Here is a 12,884-nt window from a genome sequence, read left to right as displayed (position 1 = left end):
GTGGTGGTAGAAGTTACCTTAACTGCACGTCCTTTGACAGACATGGAGTCCCAGCACTGCTGCTTGAGAACGTCACGCAAATAGCAGTTGGCAAGGTTCTCCATCTCAATCTCCTTCCTTACCTTTAAGGTATATAGGAAAAAAGGAGGGGATGTAAAATAAAGCAGTTTTCAGTGGGTCCCCCAACAAAATCCCACAGATATAACACATGCTCCTGCTCTGCACACTACAAAAGGGGAACAAAGGTGGAGAGTACAGAAGTTGAATGTAGACTTTGCCATCTTGGGCTTGTTGAGACATGTGCTCCAAGCAGTCTCTCCTGTGGATGGACCACAGGGATATGGACAGACAATCCAGAGAAGGTTCCACCAGGGGCACCTATTACCTTCAGTAATGGTGGTTGTGAGGGCTCACAGAGCTCAGGTCCAGCTCCCATAGACACTGTCCAAAAGGAATTTGAACTGGTGCACACTGGGATATGCTCAGCTACCATGGAATATGTATGGACAACCACTTGAGGAAGAATAATTGTATTTAGTACAACAATAAATAAGGATGTCAAAATATAGTTGCTCTGCAGGTGCTCCACTCAGAACTATGACCCTCTATTCCACTGATGGACATTCATAAGTAAACAACCAAATTCATTCTAGTGAGATAACTCCAATTATTAATATTTTAATGGTATTCAATCACATTTGAACTGCTTCTCAACTTAATGTACTGCAAATATTTTTGGTCTTTTCTTATTATTCCTTCTCTTTATTTCACTTTTATCAATTTAAACTTTTCCATCTTATTTAACCTACCCTGGCCACTTCCTGTTCACTCTCCAGTTGCAGCCTTTCTTGTTCTTCTGCATCCAGATTGAACTCCTGCTGATCTAGTTTCTCAATCTCAGGCACCTGTTCATTTTCATGCATCATTTCCTGAATCTTTTTTTTCAAAGAAATGCAAGGCATAGAAGTTATTATTTACAAAAGTAGGAGAAATGTCTGTCAGAGAAAAGAGGTTCAGTACATTACCAGATTTTTACTTGCCTTCATGTGAGTTTCAGTATTTCTGGGTAAAGGCCTTGTATAAAGATAGGGGTTTAGGGGTATGTGACTTTTTCCTCTTCTCTTTTTAAGCTGATTTGGTTGCGATATTTTAAATTAGTCGCTGGTTTTCTTTTAAGAATAATGATACATTATATAGCATTTTTAGTCCTCTGTTTGTACTTTTGTATGGTTGTCTTAGTTTTCCTCTCTACCCTGGGGCCTCTCTGAATTTATAAGATCATAGGATCATAGGAAAATAGGGTTGCATTTATAAGACCATAAAGTAGAACAGGAAGAGACTTCATGAGCTTATGTAGTCCAGCTCCCCTAAGTCTTAATTTATGTAAGTCAAACACCTTCCATAATGCGAGTATGAGTTTGCTATCTTTCTGTAGAGGGAGTTGTTTCATTATGTTACATTAATGCTACGTGTGTAAATGTGATCAACAATAAATACCTATTTAAAGACACTGTAAAAATGACAGTCCCAAAATGTAACCTATCTAAAAAGTAAAACACCTTTGCTAAGAGTATGAACAGATGAACAAGTTATGTCAAGTTAAAAATGGGGACACTTACTACCTGTTCCTATCCCATGCTAAACAGAAGGTTAACCAGGACAATGACTAATTCTGTGACTTTGGGAAAGCCACTTCTGTAAAATGCAGATTGTGGTACTAGTGATTCAGGATCAAAAAGCTACATCATGGACAGAAGAACAAACTATACAGAATTAACAGACCTCCCACTCAAAGTCTTGAGCTTGACCAGGAGTTCGCCCGGGAACTGACTGAGGCCGCTTGCTCCAGGATCTTGGTCGTCATGGGTGTCTTCAATTACCCGGACATCTTGTGGGAAGATCACTCAGCAAAATCCGACCGGTCGCAAAGCTTCCTCTCATGCGTGGATGACCTCTACCTGACTCAAGAAGTCTATGGGCCAAAGAGAGGCAAAGCGCTGCTTGACCTGGTACTGGCTACGGGGGACGACCTAATCGGCGACCTAGTGATCGATGGGAAGCTGGGTGACAGTGACCACGAGCTGATCACCTTCACCATCCGCTGTAAAGCTGGCAAGCCAGTCAGCAACGCAGAAGTCCTTGACTTCAGAAAAGCCGACTTTGACAAGCTCAAGAGGCTAGTCGGTCAGGCCCTCAGGGACCATGACCCCAGGGAGATGGGAGTTCAAGAAGAGTGGTTGCTTCTCAAGGAAGTGATCCTCAGTGCACAAGCTAAATCTATTCCAACATGGAGGAAAGGCAGCAAGAAGGCACAGCAGCCCCCCTGGCTCTCCAGGGACCTAGCGGACCTCCTGCGGCTAAAAAGGAAAGCCTACAAAGGATGGAGGACGGGATTCACCTCCAAGGAGGATTATTCTGCACTGGTCCGGTCCTGCAGGGAGCAAACCAGGAAAGCCAAGGCTGCAACTGAACTCCAACTAGCTTCAAGCATCAAGGACAACAAAAAGTCCTTTTTCAGATATGTGGGGAGCCGAAGGAAAAGCAAGGGCAATGTTGGACCCCTGCTAAACCAGATGGGGCAACTGACAACTGACGCCCAGGGAAAAGCCAACCTATTAAATAGGTACTTTGCGTCAGTCTTTCATCAGTCCCATGGGACGCCCATGCCTGCTATGGGACAGGGAGATCCGGGTGATGGGGATCCCCTACCCTCCATCAATGCTGACCTCGTGAAGGAACAACTTGAGAAGCTGGATACCTTCAAGTCAGCCGGCCCTGACAATCTGCACCCCAGGGTACTCAAGGAGCTGGCGAGCGTCATAGCCCAGCCCCTGGCACGGGTCTTTGAAAACTCCTGGCGCTCTGGTGTAGTGCCCGAAGACTGGAAGACGGCCAACGTGGTGCCGATCTTCAAGAAAGGGAGGAGAGTGGATCCGGCTAACTACAGGCCCATTAGCCTGACTTCTATCCTGGGGAAGATCTTAGAAATGTTTATTAAGGAGGCCATCCTTGATGGACTGGCCCAGGCTAACATCCTAAGGGATAGTCAGCATGGGTTTGTTGCGGGTAGGTCTTGTTTGACCAATCTCATTTCCTTCTATGACCGGGTGACCTATCACCTGGACCAGGGAGAAGAGATTGATGTCATATATCTTGACTTTAAAAAGGCCTTCAATGCGGTATCTCATGATCACCGCTTGGCAAAACTGGGTAACTGCAGCCTTGACCTCACCATGATCCGCTGGCTGGGGAATTGGCTCCGTGGTCGGACCCAGAGGGTGGTGGTTGACAGAAGTCACTCATCACAGTGTCCTGTGACCAGTGGGGTCCCTAAAGGCTCTGTCCTAGGGCCTATACTGTTTAACATCATTAATAACGTGGACATTGGAGTCAGGAGCGGACTGGCCAAGTTCACCAATGATACCAAACTCTGGGGCAAAGCATCCACACCTGAAGACAGGTGGGCGATCCAGGCTGACCTGGACAGGCTCAGCAAATGGGCAGATGAGAACCTGATGGTGTTTAACACCAAAAAATGCAAGGTGCTGCACCTTGGGAGGAAAAACGTACAGCATGTCTATAGGCTCGGCAGTGCTACTCTGGCTAGTACTGCAGAAGAAAGAGACTTGGGGGTCATCATTGACCACAAGATGAACATGAGCCTACAATGCGATGCTGTGGTTAGTAAAGCGACCAAAATGCTGGCATGCATCCATAGATGCTTCTCGAGCAAATCCCGGGACGTCATTCTCCCCTTGTACTCGGCCGTGGTGAGGCCGCAGCTGGAGTACTGCGTCCAGTTTTGGGCTCCACAATTCAAAAAGGATGTGGAGAAGCTTGAGAGAGTGCAGAGGAGAGCCACGCGCATGATCAGAGGTCAGGAAAACAGATCTTACGATGATAGGCTGAGAGCCATGGGACTCTTTAGCCTGGAAAAGCGTAGGCTCAGAGGAGGTTAGAAAACCTCTTCATACCTTGAGTGCCTCAAAGTACTGCTTCCACTTCCTGCATAGTAAGAGCTGACAGAAAACAATTACTTTTGGAACAACTAATGCATGGTAACTCCCTTCTCCTTTAACTTGATATAATTTGGGCCTATGCTATTTGACAGTTCAAGACCAACATATTTCAGGGTGATCATATTGATCTTAGTCTCTGCAGGGCACTAAGTTTCCAGTATCTTCAACACTCATATACTTCAAGGAGAGGTGAGGGGAGGTATACACTTCCAAGATAACATTGCTAGGTAGGGGCCTTCTTTGTGAGCTTAGTTCTCTATTCAGTCTCTAAGGGCATTTGTATTGCAGTGCTCTACAGTCCTTGTAGTGAAAAGGCAAGTAGAATGGTGTACATATATACTAGTGAATCAAAGTGAGACCAGTTTGTAAGGCACTACCTTACTCCCCTGTTGGCAGCAGCCCAGGGGTATAGCTACATCAGTATGTGTGCAGTGAGCAAACAAACAGGAGCTGGCTGGTGCACTGGGAATTTGGCTGCACAAGATATAGAGCTGGCATAAATTATGCTCTCTCTAGTACAAGGAGGAACAAGGAACACCTCTGATACCTGACTGATTTACAAACTGGTTCCTGGTATGTGCCATAGATGGTATACCTATAAGTTGCCCTTTGCCCAGAGCGCTAGAGTTCTGGGGTAGGTTTAATCAAACTAAAGCTGGCAGCCTGAACCAATATCCCTGTGTAAGTGACTTGTAAATTATTTCAAACACTCACAGTTTTACGAAGGCTTTTAATTCCTTTTTTCAGCTCTTTTTTCTTGTCAGCAAACTTCTCCGTCTCTTCTTTGATAGCCTGACATATAATAAATATGTTACTGAAGGATGAAAATAGATGGGGATAATAAAAAAGAATCGAGTAAAAATAACATTTCTGTCAGGAAAAACAAACTGAGTAAAAATCCCCAAAGGGGTTATTAATTGAAACAACAAATGATATTGCCCCACAAGTATCTTTGTGGGCCCAAGCCCAATATTCTTATTCCCAGGAATCTTCCTTCTGAAGCCTACAGGCTTGCTCAGAGGAACAAAGACTCGGCAAAAGCAACTACAAGAGCTCTCCAAGGTGGAGGTTATATTTACAAATTCAAAGTTTTGTTGCTATATATTTCATTTGGGCTAATTAAAAAGAAAAGGAAAAGAATAGGTGGTACTGATTCAGGAAGAGATGGAGACTTTGAACTGTCAGGGTACGGAGCAGTCTCACTGCTGAGGCAATACATATTGCTCACCTCTACTCTGAGCACATCATCCCCAGAAACGAGCATGTCAGAAACACAGGTTTGGTACATGGTGCTAGAAATGACCCTCCAGTGTCTTCATCACCTCATTTTGGGGGTTCATGTACACAGAAGAGGAGTGGATGGATAGAGCTTACTGCCTCTGCAGTGAGATGGCACTCTGCTCCTGTTGCCACCTACCCATGGGCTCCAAAGTCTTCCTTGTTAAACTTTCAGATGAAATTTTACAGTTCCCCTGAATCTCAGTGATTCTGGATTTTGTTTCTTCCACTCTCCTTTACAGCGAATTCACAATTTTATGGTGTGCAGCTGCCCTGATAGAAGCTGAATAGGGATGACCTGGAGTTTCTTAAGCTTTTAACAAACACAGGTAGGGAATGCGCTCTACCCCCAGGTGCCTCAGGCAGCCATTCCCAAGATCATCCCGGGAAGATGATGATATATACAGACATTTCCTTTTCTTTCTTTCCTTGTCCCAACCCAAACACAGACAGTATACACAGTAATGGTTAATACCAAAACCATTTTAGAAAATTATACATACTAACAATAAAAGCAGTTGTTCTAAAGAACACAGATCTCAATCTCCTCTCTTCCCACTCTCAGGCTAGGGAGACATTTTTGTTTTCCAAAGTTTGATCCTTCAGTCACATTATGAGTGTCCCCTCAGCCTTGGCCTGCTATATACCTCCAGGAACTCTTAAATTTTACATCAAAATCCTGAAGACTGATTTAACAATACTGTGGAATTTAGAATGACCCATGTGAACAAGGGGATTCAATTGCTTGGTTTGCTATTGATCCACATATGTGATATTTTGAAAAATGGCTTTATGAGCTTGTGCAGCAAGCATATTTGCCTGCCAGATAGCTCCAGTTGTCAAAGTCATGTAACCATTATGGTTGGTAGTGTTCAAACACAGAGCAAAAGGGTAGTTCCTGTCCAAGGGAGCTTGTAATTATGAGCCAAGGATTTCAAAAAGCAATGAGTGATTTTGGTTGGGTTGCTTAACCAGCAACTTGGTTTTCCAAAAAACTTAGCATGTTATGTCTGAAAAATCAAACCATGAAAGAGAGTCAAGTTTGGCACCCAGAAATTGAGTCTTCTCACAAGGCACTTGTCACTTTTGAAACCCTTTGCCTTGGTTAGGTCCCTGTTCTATAAAAGCACCTTCTGTATTTTCTGTTTCATCCATGTCATTTCACCGATGATGACGGAATTCAAGTTAATGAAGCTTTCATCTTCATCTGTCAACTCCACACTTGGTTGCTTCTGTAGTTTTTCCTGAAATGAAACATTTCTGAGAGACATTTACATATTCATGTCCACAATGTCCGGTGCTGACAATACACATTCCACACGTACATTTATTCATGCATTTTGGGCCTTTTATAGAAAATTGTGTCAACTATATGAGAATTCAGAGGAAAAAAAGGAAGTGTAAGACTTCAAATTGAAGAATTCTGGTAAATAAAAATTCATAAGGAATCCTTTGCCAAAATGGATATTAAGTAACTGTTATGTTGGGGCTTGATTCTGCAAAGCAAACAACTACTACTGTAAATAATCCCAGTGAATTCCAATGCGATTTTTTTGTGCCAAATTGGAAAAACTTTTATTGCATTATCATCTCTCAAACTCTGGCTAGGAGAAAAGCCACAACTTCACACCTCTCATGGAAAAAAAATGATGTTAATAAAAATTAACGGTGTATGGCAGATTTGAACAGATCTAGTAAAACAATGGTGCTCATTTTCATGACAATTCTGTTCCAGGATAAGAACTCAATTTTGACTATAGGCCAAACCTCAGGGGATCTCCCCTCCTTCTCTGTTAGCTTGTTTAGAGGCAGAGACCTTGGTCAGGATACAGCTACCTTTCCCTCTTCATAATGGTGGATCAAGCTTTGCCTTGAGCATTTACATAATTACATTTTTTCCTCATTTCTTTTAAAATATTTTCTTTTATGTGTTTCAATTTTTTATGCAGTTTAAACACCTTGTATCCCTTTTCAGAGGATAACGGCAGCATGGATTTTGAAGCAGCATGCCAGTCTCTCATACATTTTAGAACATTATTTTCATTGTATATGGAGTTGTTCAGAACAGCAAGAGTGGATTGCCAATACTCATCAGCTTCCTTAATGTCATCGTCTCCAGTCATCCTGGTAAAAAAGGGGGAAATGGACATGGTTTATTTCTGTATATTATGCAAAAGAATGAAGAACTTTAAACCCCTTGTTACAATATATTAATCCGGTAAAAATAGAGTTGCTATTCCATAGGAAGTTCCAATATTTCACCATTTTTTCATCCATCTTGGGACAAAAGTCAAAATATTGACATTTGTCTGAACAATTTTGACCTGAAAATTTCAATTTTGTTTCGACATTTTTAAAAATCAAAATATGATGTTTTAATATTTCCCAAATCACATTTTGGTTCACGTTGGGTCAACCCTAATCTCTGCATCTGCCTGAGCAGTTATAATTCCTTATCCTTCATATTGCAGTGCTCTGTTCAGGAGCCAGCTTCAATTGACAGACTTAATTTTTCAAGAGACACTGTGGTTTTGCAGTGCTGCACAGGATTTTTATGTGTCCATATAAATATGAATCTAGTGGGCTTCTGACTAATTTGGGGCTATTAGGGAGTTTGTGTGTAGTACTCATTGGAGTATAGCGATCTCTATGTGATTCCCGTGTACAGGTCTTAAATGCATTCATTAGGAGTATGAGTAGGTTCCCTGTTTTGAGGTATATTTCAATCCCAAACTTTTAATTGTAACCTTTCAACACCATCACATTGCCTTCTACATCACAGTTGCAACCACAGATTACTGCAAACAGACACTTTACTTCAGCTATATCACAAGTTCTCAGTACAGAGAATCAGATTCCTATTGGTTAAAACTACTCTCCCTTGCCTATATCTGGTTGGGAGAGGGATCCTTGATTTGACTGACTTGCAGTCATGCCCTAGAAAAAACCAAGAACCAGTGAAAAATTTTAATCCTTCCTGAAATATATATTTTAATTGCTTTAATGCTAATAAAATGATTAAACTGCAGCACTGGACAAAATGAGTATTTCATGATTAGATATGAATATTGATATTTAGAAATTTAACTGCTAACAGTGCACTCACACTAATTCCAGAATACCTACAGGTAGCCTAAGGTCAATAATTTATTTCCTTATCTTGTTTTCCTTTTTAAGTGTTTAGCTTTTTTATTCTTCTACAAACATCTGCCTTCTCCAGGGTTTTACATTTTATCCTTAAAGTGCCCTATATAACTAATCTCAAAGATAGACGTAAGCCTGAATTGTAGGCATAGCAAGTCCGATCAGCTTACTCAGGTGATGTCAGCTGTCCGCTGAGCGTTCAAGTTTGGTAACTCAACCTGCTGTTCCAGATTGTATATTACAGTATTCAATTGTAGAAAAGATAATAAAACTGTCACATTATGAAACAGATTCTACTAAAGACATTTAACTGAATGCAGAGATTAGCCTGTTAGTCACTAGTATTTACACTGTCAGTATTTTCTATCATCTTATACGTACTTCCATTTCAGACACACAAGGGCACCATCCTCTACACCATTGGTGAGCGTGGACTGGCCATCCTTTGAAAATGCCAAGAATCTGATTCCGCCTCCCTGATATGAATGGCAATGTGCCCGAGCAAATGTTTCCTGGAAGAGTTACAGGTGCATTATCATGTCAGGAGCAAATAGATTGTTACTGAAAAGCTTTTCTCTAAAATGTTATTGCTGTGCTTCCTCATCTAACATGCTCCTCTGTTTTAGGATAAACCTTTATCCAGAATGCCATTAAGAGCCACACACAATAGCAGAACATGTGGGTTTAAACATTTGACCGAGTTTTGCCTGCAGCTTTGAGGTGAGCTGTTGGGATGGAAGCAGTAGGCTGATTCTTCAGATGAGTAGCAACATTATCTATCCCGTAACTTACTGCGTAAAAATGTAAGCAGGAAGTGATCATAGACAACTTCTGAAAACAAAAGATTGGCACAAAAAAAGTCACATTTGTCATACACATAATCCCATTTCCTTTTTGTTCTTCAAACTCAGCACACATTTCTCTGTAAGATCTTACATTTGCTTTCATTAAATGATTCCATGCAGTTTAGCAGGAGAGCTGTTAACATTTCTCCACCGCTCTAATCAATACAGGTGTAATGTGTTGATGCCTACCAAAGTAACAGTATCACGGATAAACAAAACTCCATCCTCCGCCACTGAGGCCAACCACTGGTTGTTGGGTGACAAAAAGAGGAACCCTCGTCCAGACTGATTGCTTTGTATCCTTTCCTCTGAGAAAACAACTGTTGGGTCTTTCAAGATTTTCTGTCAATACAAAAATATCAGACAACAAATCAGAAAGCAGAAGTACAAACAGCAAGCCAGGTAAAACTGAATGACAATAATGACAAGTAGCTTATTGCAATGTGAAGGGTTTTGCAAAAGGTATAGGCTAAGGGGTGAGAAAAACTGGTATTGTGATACAGTTCTCACCCTCTGTCATTACCAAAAAGGCTATACCAGATGTTTTAGGAACTGTAATCAAGGGAGATACCGGACTTGAAACCTCATCGCTCAGACAGGGAGAGGCTACTTGCAAGCTTTTCTTCTTAGAAGCCCTCAACTTCGGAAATGAGCTTTTTACTTGGTTTACAGTAATGTGAATCTGTTAGCCTGCCAGGACATAGTTCACAGGTGTTTGGATAGGTGTGGGGGGAACTGATGGCTAGAGTTTTGATTGGAGAGGGTGTTATTTTTGTGGGGGAAAAGGCCCCATTTTCTTTTCTGTCTGATTTTCTGAATTGGAGGAACTGTTGAATTATTCTCATTTGTGGCACATACCTAGAGATCTGGATAGGCACCTTCTCACTGAAACTGAATTAGAGTCCAGGATCCCGACAAAAGGAAGAAAGGAAAGCAATAGAGTATGGACCCTGGACTTCAGAAAAGCAGACTATGGCAGGATCCCCTGGGAGGCCTCTTTGAGGGGGAAAGGAGTCAAGGAAAACTGACTGTATTTTAAAAATCAGGTGTCAGTCATAATGCAGGTACAGTATGTACTGTTTAAAACATACACAACACTGAAATGATCTCTCTGGGAAGGTGATAGCCTGTGATGCATTTCTCTTGAGTTGAACTACTGCAGTAAGCACCACATAGGCTACCACAAAGGACTGACCTGTTACCTGAAGGTAGCGAAGATGCAATTTGAATAGATTTTGCTTATTTGCTGTGCTATTCACTTCACCCAATGCTTTCATTGGAAGATAACAGTATTTTATCACTACCCAAAAAATGGCATGAGGAACATACCTTGCTGGCAAGATTGTATTTACAGATGAAAGGTGCATGGCTACAGTAGCCATATATGGTGCCATCCTTCTGCCTGACTGCTGAGCTCAGTGGGTAATCCAGTTCGTACTGCTGCTTCTGAATGACCTTCTCTTTTAGCAGGCCTCTTTCATCAACACACTCATCATTGTCTATAGGATTAAAAGAGAGAAAAGCTGGAAGCGAGACACTATCAATAGAGTAGCTACTTCCTCCTTTAAAAGAAAATAGTGGTTATGAAAGCCAGCTAATCTCAGCAGGGGGAAGCATTATCTAATACTCCAACCAGAGGGCTGGGAGCCAGGATTTCCAGTTTTAACATTGTCTCTGCTACTTTATCTACACTGCACCTGTCTAGGACAGGGTTGACCTGGGAAACACTGATGTTAGGTACACCTGCCCCTGAGCTCCCACATCACAAAACAGTGTTTTAATCCACAAACCAGACAGAGTACTAACCTACCTGTTGTCCCTAGGCCACAAAACAGCTGAGAGAGAAAGCATCCAGGCAAAAAAAGGAGAACAAGTCCTGTTAAGATGTACATGTCTTCCTCAGGCATAGTAAGACGGACACAGAATTCCAAGTGGACAGAGCCATCTTAGCATAGTTAAAATTCCCTACTGGAATGAATGGAGACATGCACCAGCTGTGTAACAGAGGCTCTGCTTCTGGATGTCTAAGAGCTGCCCACTGAAATGAACGGAAGATTGTGCAGTTCTGCAGAGCAAAGTGGAATTCACCTCCAGGGGCACAAAAGCTGGGTATAAGTCCCCACTGAAGGCATAACAGGACTACATGGCTACCCATATGAAGTAGAGATGCCTCCCCAATTCTGACAGTGTATGCCAAGACTTTACCAGCAGCCTATTAGAAATCTATTGAGTGAAAAAGAAATAGGGTTAGCCTTTAAAGTCAATTCCAACTCCCTCCTTTTTCTAATACTGTACATTTTATCAGTACTTTTGCTGTAATAGCCTTAAGTTTAAATGCTTTTAAAATACTGCTTTTTGTGTACTCCAGTGGATCTATGGATAGACAGAAAGTCATTATTATTCATTATATATTAACTGCTAATGTTTCCTGTAATAATGTAGATGGTCCCTAGTAATCCACTGTAAATCTGGTGGGATAGCAGTAATTCTTCTTTCCCATCTCTGTCTCTTTTTGCTGCCCAGAACTGATGTTTTGTGTTATGTGTTTGTATAGTGCCTAGTGTGACATCTCCATTTGTGGCAGACCCTTGGGCACTACCATAGTGAACACAATTAAAAATAATAATCATTTGGTGGTGGCGTTGTGATACCAGAGATAAATTACCTCTCCCTCTCTTCTCTCCCTACTTATTGCCTTTCTTGTCTCCTCAATTCATCATGAATCATGTGATTTAGGGAAATCTCCAGACAATCTTATTAGAAATCCTGTAGAAGGATGATGCATATAGTAGATAAAACTAATTAGACTGGTAGCCTTTTGTGCAAGGGACTGCAGTAGCATGTGGAAGTTTGAAAGGAACACCATAGAAAAGATGCATTTCATTTACCTATTGTGAGTGTTGATGGCAGACAAAAGATTTCCAGTCTTGCTCTTCTGATATCTGCAGGACAAAGAAGTGCCATCACCTCAACTGATTCAGTGTCCTTATCATAAACTGTAGAAAGGCCAAGGACTTCACTGCTCAACACTGAAAGCAGATGGAGACCAACACTTAAATTAGTTTACTGCATGAAATTTGTTCCCATTGGGGAACCATATAAAGCAGAATAGGAACACTTAACTGTCTGATTTGCAAAGGTGCTGAATGCTCAGATCTGCAGATGAAGTCAATAGGGACTGCAGATGCTCAGCACCTCTGAAATATCAGATTTTTTATGCTATAGGAAATTTTGAAACAGGAGCTCCTTTAATGAGGCTAAACTACCTCACATTTCAGTACTGACTACTCTGAACAGGACTGGTTGAAAGCCTAGCAGGGCACTGATCCAGCTGGAAAATATCTGCCAGTTATTTAGAACCATAACTGTGCAAATTTGGCAAATATTCACTTTATGCCATTGCATACCAAGTCTAATCCTCAGGGATGTTGCAATCAATGAAGCTTCATACATCCAAATATGACCATGGAAGTCAAACAATAAAACAACATATTTTAGGCTCCAAGGATAAGTTAAGACAACTCTTAGTTAAGACAAGGATACATACTACCCATAATGGATCCAGCATTTACTAAAGGGGGGAATGGCACACTGCCCC

At 41.6% G+C, this 12,884-nt stretch overlaps 1 protein-coding gene across 2 annotated transcripts in view; it reads right to left on the bottom strand.

Annotated features, from left to right (window-relative positions):
• CFAP43 (cilia and flagella associated protein 43) overlaps positions 1-12,884 on the bottom strand; it is a 59,106-nt gene that overhangs the window by 19,415 nt on the left and 26,807 nt on the right. For both annotated transcript variants that reach the window (XM_090057652.1, XM_090057651.1), the window contains 9 exons: positions 12,175-12,315; positions 10,616-10,785; positions 9,476-9,628; positions 8,823-8,953; positions 7,256-7,421; positions 6,428-6,541; positions 4,734-4,811; positions 810-935; positions 18-122 (listed from right to left, as the gene is read on the bottom strand). In XM_090057652.1, coding sequence (XP_089913778.1) covers positions 18-122; positions 810-935; positions 4,734-4,811; positions 6,428-6,541; positions 7,256-7,421; positions 8,823-8,953; positions 9,476-9,628; positions 10,616-10,785; positions 12,175-12,315 — 1,184 coding nt within the window. The remainder of the gene's footprint in view (positions 1-17; positions 123-809; positions 936-4,733; positions 4,812-6,427; positions 6,542-7,255; positions 7,422-8,822; positions 8,954-9,475; positions 9,629-10,615; positions 10,786-12,174; positions 12,316-12,884) is intronic.

Source organism: Crocodylus siamensis, chromosome 7 (assembly GCF_052110815.1).
Source record: "Crocodylus siamensis isolate JL-2025a chromosome 7, ASM5211081v1, whole genome shotgun sequence".
NCBI lineage: Eukaryota > Metazoa > Chordata > Crocodylia > Crocodylidae > Crocodylus > Crocodylus siamensis.
This window is presented reverse-complemented; position numbering and strand designations above follow the sequence as displayed.